This window comes from Anopheles coluzzii, chromosome 2, assembly GCF_943734685.1.
Source record: "Anopheles coluzzii chromosome 2, AcolN3, whole genome shotgun sequence".
Lineage (NCBI taxonomy): Eukaryota > Metazoa > Arthropoda > Insecta > Diptera > Culicidae > Anopheles > Anopheles coluzzii.
The window spans coordinates 533129-540799 of NC_064670.1; the positions used below are offsets into that span (position 1 = coordinate 533129).

The window sequence follows — 7671 nt, forward strand, 5'->3', positions numbered from 1 at the left end:
CGGAACCGGAACCATCGCAATGCGGAACTGCGGGTGCGGCCCGGTACGCTCGTAGAAAACATACGGCTTCCGGATGTTATGAAATATGTAGAACATGTACAATATTATGAGCAGCTGACAGTTCTCGTATTCGGCCCCACGGGGATTGAGTGTATTTTTATAAACCCCCACCAGACCTCGCCTCATCCATAAACTGCTACCACTTCCCATTCCCAACTTCCAGTCTCAATCAGTCACCACCAGTGCTTTCCCACGTCTTCCTGAATATTCTGTATAACTCTTCGCCCGTGGTGGTGTACTGTTGCTTTTATGGATGCCTTTACCGCACGATTCACGATTTGTGACCCAATAAGCCCGGGAAGATATAACCTTCACTACTGTTCACTCACACTGGCCACAAGGATTGGCCGATATGAAAACCTATGTTTCCTTTGCGAAAATTATGTCGTTGACTAGTAACGAGTGTTACACACACACACACACATAAAGATGCACTCATCAGTGCTTCATGAAGCTTTAACAAATGTTAGCTTTTATTACAATCACAATGCCACAATTTCGATAGCACTCACCGGTGCTACTTGGTAGCAACGCAACAAGGCGGCAATTTGTTTTGGATTCATCCCACAAAAGTAACACGGCGTTAAACGTATTGGTGTAGTCTGCAAAGTGTGGCACTGTACAGCACCATCACACATGTCGTGTTTCATACATTGTTGTATTTGTTATATTTGCTCAGCACTCGATCTACTTGTTGCCGCCCAAATGCTGTCCTCACACGCCAAAATTGATTGTTCATTTCCCTAATAATTTGCACCACCGTCGTAATGGCTCCCCCTGCACAGCAGCATTGTTTAACAAAGTGCGAAAAACATGTCACAAATTGCCCTCCTACTTTGCGCCGTCGCAAGTCTAGAAGGCACGACGCCACACTTTTAACGGTGCTACATTTATGATACTTTTACGACAGTCCGCGTCCTAATTTTCCACCGTCATCGGGTACCCTTTGGCATCGTAAAGAAAGGTCCCGACAGGCGAATGGCAAGTCACTTCACCGTCATTTTACCATTTTCCTCAACGGGCCATCATTCTTATTCGCCTCTCTCTCTCTCTTTCTATATCGTTCTTTGTCAACCGCTTTGTGCACCGTTTCGATGCTAAATGTATGTTTAATAAACTTCCTTATTTTCTTTTGCTCTTTCCGTTTCCGTACTGTCCCCCTTCAATCTGTCAATTTTGACGTCGTTTGCTTGATTGGGGACCATTGTGCGTTCATCAAATCCAACAACGATTTCTCTACGCGATCGCTCCATCATTGACCCTGGCACCGCAATCGCCGACCACTGTCCCACTGTGCCACTGGCCAACACTTCTTCCTTCAAGAACCAGTGACAGAGATTAACGGAGGACCTGATTTATTTATCAATAAAGGCTCGACCATAAATCTCACCTGCATCGTGAAGTACGCCCCCGAGCCGCCACCGGCCGTCGTGTGGAAGCACAATCGTGATGTAAGTACTCGCTGTCTCTCTTTTTGCGACACGGGGTCCCGGTGGGTCCTTTGGGGCCTACGGTGCGCTCTCGAGCGACTTTTCGTTCAGCCGATAACCGTTTGCCGAAACGTTTCGCTCTCGCAACCTGCTCCGATTCCTTTCGCAGGACATTAATTTCGACTCACCCAGGGGAGGCATTTCGCTCGTCACCGAGAAGGGCATCCTGACGACTAGCCGGCTGTTGGTGCAGAAGGCCATCGCGAGCGACTCCGGTCTGTACACCTGCGAGCCCTCGAACGCCAATCCGGCCTCCGTGCGGGTGCACATCCTGAACGGTAAGTGTTCTCCCGCGTTGGGTGTGTTGTCCAGGCATTTTCCTTTCACACTTTCCAATGAGCTCAACGGCCGCTGTTACACCGCTCTGCTAGTGAAAACATTCCTCTTGTTCCTTCCCATTCGTTCCAGGAGAACACCCCGCGGCAATGCATCATGGCATCTCCACCATCCTCTCCGGACCTAGCTTGGTCGCATTCGTCCTCTCGACCATTTTACTGTTCTACCATCACAGTATTCGATGGAAGGACTTTCGGCTAACGTAGTAAATCCACCTAGTTCTTTCCGTTTGCCTGTTCCTGGTTTCGTCACTGTACAGAACATTTGAGTGTCCACGAGTGTGCGTTCATGTCAATGAGTTATTTCAACACACAAGTGAAACAGCCATAGAACCATATTATCTTTAAATTCGTTCCATGCACCCATCCGTCATTGATTAATTGGGCTATGTATTATGGTGACATGGCTTTGTGCACATGCTCATTTTTCTAAATTATTACATGACGTTTCATCCGTATGACACCTGACCATAATTGGTGCTTATTATTTATTACTTATATACACATGTATTGTGTGTTCTTTGAAAAGTATGCAAATCATGCAGATTATATCAACGGACTCAACCAAACAATCAGAGGTTTATAACCATTAATTTCGTATTACATTTATTGGCTTTTCGCCGGAATGCCTTTTTATCACATTTTGTTTTGTCGAAACAATATGTTTACGTTCACTCTCACTCGAATAGCTTATTTATTAACAAGCCCTAATGTATTAGCAGTTAATGTACGGAGACGGTTAGTTAATTCAATTATCTAATTTGTACAGCATCAAATTTGTAAATAAATCTCGTTTAGATGATAAAATACTATTTGTACAAATACATATAATAAACAGTTTAGTAGATCTCTGAAGTAAACCCATATATAGAAATAATAAAAATGTTAGGAAAGTCCCCTAACCCGAAAAACAAGGTTAAGGGAAATACAAGTATTGTTTTTAATTTAAAGGCGTGAAAGATGAATGGCGAAATTTGTTAGACGTTTTCAACATTCGTCAAAATGTCAAAAATTTTAAAACATTTTCTAACCGTTGGAAACGTAATTTCTATTAAAGTGTGTTCAACAACACAACAATAAACGAATTTATCGCTTTTAGTTCTCACTTAAGTTTTTGAAAAGGGATGCGAAATTCTCAAATAGCAGTTTGCTTTTTACACAACAAATGTTGACATATCAGACAAAATTATGAAAATGAGATGAGAGAGGAAACAACAAAATGGTACATACATCGTCGACGACTCCTAACTGTTAAGCCAATGAATTCACCGAATGATTCAACACTCTTCTATACGTCATAGATTATGTAGCATGAAAGCTAGGAAAGCCAAAAAACTGAGCACTACAAAGTCGAAACTTTTGATTTACTCGATGTAAACTCTTCATCTAAAATATCAAACCTTAAAGAATCATCAAATGTTTCGAACTAATCACTCAGAACACTGTTCAGGCTTTCGTGTTGAAATTCGCGAATCCCAAAAACAATCAATAATCGCGAGTAACAAAACAGGCATCTCGAAGTTGAAAACAATTTGATGTTACGCCTTTTGGTTTAAACTTTCAACGGTAAATTACCAACAAAAAGTCGATTGCTCCGTAGCCTGCCCTTCACTCTCGAACTTGTTCAACGAGGCCGAGTGAAATGCTAGATCGACACACAATTACTAGATGAGCAGATTGCTATGTACTCAAAAGTGTATTTAAAAAATTCTGGTCAAATACAAAAATTGCTATAAATTAAAATCCATCTAGACCAGAAAACAAGGCATTAAGGCAAGACTTTTTTTAACAGTAAAATCCAGGGAAAGAGCAACTCTGACGTAAATACGCGAAAGCAGAAAAAATTGTCCAATAGGCACTAATACGTTAGTGAGAAAGGCTTGGTATAATCCCCACTGATTACCAGTAACAACAAAGGTTCCCCACAAAATCGATTGATGCCTTCACCAGATCTGCGTTATTCGCCAACGGCAAAACTAATTCTGAAGAAGATTCATGTTTGCTTCTTTGGTATCAACGCTCTTGTAGCTAAATTGCGAACAATATGCTACATGAAAATAAAAGGCGATAAAACGCTGGGGCATCGTGAAAAGCCCCCCACTCCAGGGCGGGGCTGGGACAGGAATTGTCATAAAACTGTAAAGTTAGGACATTCCTTCATTGGCTCAACATCACTCCCTGTACCCTCGTCCGACGAAAAGTTTGTACCATGAGTTTCACAGCAACTCCCAACGCCAGGAGAGGCTAGTGGCCGTGTCTAGGAAAGAACAACGGCAATAAAGCAGACACGATAAACGAAAACCATGCGGATGTAGCAAGAAGCAAGAATCTTTTAGATACGCAGGTAACCAATAAAATAAGCTAGAATGGTGCGCTAAAAATGAATGCGACAAAACAGGACGCAAACAAAAAGTTTCGGTCCGTTCGATGGAAACGTAAGTTCAAAATTGTTTACTACACAAAACAGAGCAAACCGTTTAAACCACTGACAAACAAGTTACAAATTTTGGAGACAAAGAAGCAACACCATTCCAATACAAAATAAGTACGAACAAACAAGTTGCAAAAGAACTATAGTCATGAAATGTCGATTCGTTACGACAGACAGGGGAAAATAGTCAAATAATGTGCACACGTTTTGCAACACTTTGTAACTAAAATGTGTAATAAATTAAACACAATCGGAAAGAATATTGATCAAAATAATAAAGATGAGAGCGAAATCAACATTAAACTTAAAGCGTTATTGATGTAGTCTTATTTATACCCTCCTTCTTGTTATTATTATATGGCACCACAATCTTCACCGATCTAGGTCACCATACCCACTTATTATCTTGACTATCTATACCAGTCGTGTTGATGTGCTTATAAACAAAATGTGAGTAGACGACTGTATGACGAGATTGTTATTAGTTATTAGTTTTGTATCTATATAAAACAAATAACAAATAAACAAATAACAATTACATCAAACAATAGGGGGGGGGGTTATTTCATGGTAATAAAGTTGTTTTATAAACATTCGCGCAAGACCTCTTAAGTCTTTTTATACAGCACATCCAAAGTTCAATTGTATAACTATAACTAGTATGCAAATGAAAGAACAGACAAGTAGTGCACTAATACAGTAATACAAAGTAGATGCAATACTTTGAGCTGCTAGTAATCAGTAAATCATAAAGTTGGGTGTTCACTTCGAAAGAAAGGAAAAAGAAGAAAAAACAGAAACATAACAAACTTCAATCTTCAATCTAATGATGGTTTCTTAGTAAAATTGTGTTATTTGTATTACTTACAGGCGATGTATGTTTCATACTGATAACACGCCCAACCACAGCAGTCTCATTTTAATCTTCTTCCATTTGCTGATCAGTTCATGCGCACGATGGCTGGGACGCGGTTCGTTATACTAACTCATTGCGTTGCTTCTTTGTTTTTGTTAACTGTAGCAAATGGAGCTATAATACGTCTCAATTGTGATACGGTTGATGACAAGTGTTTGTTAAAGAATGTCTTCGCGTCCGAGGATGATCGCTTCAAAGAAATTCGCAACGAGAGATACCAGAGCATCATCGAGTTCTTCGACTGTCACATCCACACTTTACCACCAATACCCTATATTAACAAAGTGAAAGCAAATGCGATCAATCTTGTTCGAATCGAGGAAAACACCTTCAGCACCATACATCGTTTGGACGTTTCCTACAATAGACTGCGTGAAATTTCAACAAAAGCTTTTGAATATCCAGAAGAACTTTTAGAGTTGAATCTAAATGGCAATCCAACACTCAAAGATTTTGCTTTTCTATCAAAGCTTACTGGTCTGAGAAGTCTTGATATGGCTGACATGAAGCTGGAGCTGGAACTCTTGGATATCAACACATTTGCTGGCATGTCGGAGCTATCTACACTTAATATGAGCGATAATAGAATTACCTCGATACCGGTAGGAATGTTTTCTCCTCTCGTCGGATTAACTGATTTAGATCTAAGCAGAAACTCTATCACAAAAATTGCATCCGGAACGTTTGCAATCGCTACAACGCACAGCTACCTACGTGATGGAATATACCACCAAGCGCTTAATTTTGATCTGTCATCAAACAACGTAAGCATCATCGAGAACAACGCCTTTTTGCACGCCTCTAAGGTCAACCTGCGAAACAATAAGCTAATCGGTATCGGCCAGTACGCATTCGACAATCAAACAGCCCTAGAGCATTTGGATCTTTCCGGTAACGATCAGCTGAAAAACTTTGACTTCCTACACAACCTTCGTGCCCTGCACTATCTCGATATGTCGCACATGAATTTCTCCTTCGACGGTGTTCCACGTAATATCTTCGATGATCTCGATTCACTGACAACGCTCGATCTGTCAAACAATCGAATACTCGAAATTCCAATCGGAATCTTTGCCGAGCTACAATCGCTTAACTTTATCAACCTGCGACACAATAGCATCTCGCACATCGAGTTCGGTACATTCTCTATGCGCAAATATGATCTAATAGACGAGATTGATCTCTCATACAACAATATCAAAGAGTTAAACTTCCTAGTCTTCGTGCCGCTCAAGTACCTCAAGACGCTGCTTTTACATGGAAATAAAATATCGTATGTTAATGCCAAGCAGCTGACTCGCAACAAAAGTCTCTATAATTTTGGCATTCAAAATAGCAATGTGCGCTGTTACGACCTAATAGACCTGCTCGGATCGCTAAAACTTGTACTTGAACCAAATGAATTTATTTCACACCTACCAAATGTAGACGGAATTAGATGCCAACCATAAGGCTGGTAACAATGTTTCTTCAACTCGATTGCACAATAAACATGGCTTTAAGTAATCATGGTTTCTTTTCTTTGTTGTATCATATTTTAAAATGATTTTAAATGCTTTCAGGTGTAATGTGATACCAATCGAACTCATCATAATACAAACTAGCAGGAGGCCAAGGAGATGTATATCTTTCTACGATTATTGTAACATGTTAGCTGAATGTGTGTTTTCGCTTTAGTCATCGTGGGTAAGCATACAAAGAGTTGTAGTTTATCTTTGGAAACATTTGGATTTCTTTTCACATCAATATTCTTTAAGCTGTTAATTCATTCAATGCCTTTTTTGTTTCAGTAATCAGTCCAAAAAATATAGTACTACCTTTGTAAGAATTCCATCAGAAATTAAAAATTATTCAATTCTACAAACTGTTTTTTAAATGGTATACACTCTAGAAATGCTCGTGAAACCACCTTTATTTAAAATAACAGAATGATACTTAATTATACTTAAATTTCAAACATACACCACTCTCCGAATCCAAATGATTTTCCATCGTACCAATTTGATATCACATCAAGTCGTCCACATCTGCAAATAGCTAACTCAAACAACATTCATTAGATTTGAATTCTGCGTTCGAATTACCACTTTGTAGATGCCTGGTTACGCCATTCGGACATTTACATAATTCGATTCACTGTTTCAAAATCGATGCAAATACCCCATGCGCACCAGAACGGAAATCGCGACCCATCGGATCGATTCCGCTAGTGTCCCAAATTGCACTAGCACTCCGCGTTCCGTCGTCGTCCCATTCGGAAAGGGGTGTTAGTAAATGGCAAAAAGCTTTACCCAATAAAGGTAACAGCGAAAAAACTTACACCAGAAACAACCAAATGCTCTCGATGGTCAGTAATTTACACTTTGAAATGGTTTTACCCTTTTGAAACATAACATCCCGTTACCGTCCCTCTAGGATCACGAACTATATGTATGGGTG

At 40.1% G+C, this 7671-nt stretch overlaps 2 protein-coding genes across 8 annotated transcripts in view; both read left to right on the forward strand.

Moving 5' to 3' along the window:
• LOC120950136 (zwei Ig domain protein zig-8-like) overlaps window positions 1-4619 on the forward strand; it is a 58742-nt gene extending 54123 nt beyond the window's left edge. For 5 of the 7 annotated variants that reach the window (XM_049605573.1, XM_040367923.2, XM_040367921.2 and 2 more), the window contains 3 exons: window positions 1384-1511; window positions 1660-1828; window positions 1959-4619. In XM_049605573.1, the coding sequence (XP_049461530.1) occupies window positions 1384-1511; window positions 1660-1828; window positions 1959-2092 (431 nt within the window). In that variant the 3' untranslated portion in view covers window positions 2093-4619. The remainder of the gene's footprint in view (window positions 1-1383; window positions 1512-1659; window positions 1829-1958) is intronic. The other 2 variants (XM_049605572.1, XM_049605571.1) reach the window with 2 other exon arrangements.
• Window positions 4620-5253: 634 nt separating this feature from the next.
• On the forward strand, window positions 5254-7081 carry LOC120952418 (toll-like receptor 7). The gene is made up of 2 exons (XM_049606106.1): window positions 5254-6734; window positions 6795-7081. The coding sequence occupies exon 1, from the start codon at window positions 5265-5267 to the stop codon at window positions 6681-6683; it is 1419 nt and encodes a 472-aa protein (XP_049462063.1). The 5' UTR covers window positions 5254-5264; the 3' UTR covers window positions 6684-6734; window positions 6795-7081.
• The last annotated feature ends 590 nt before the right edge of the window (window positions 7082-7671 follow it).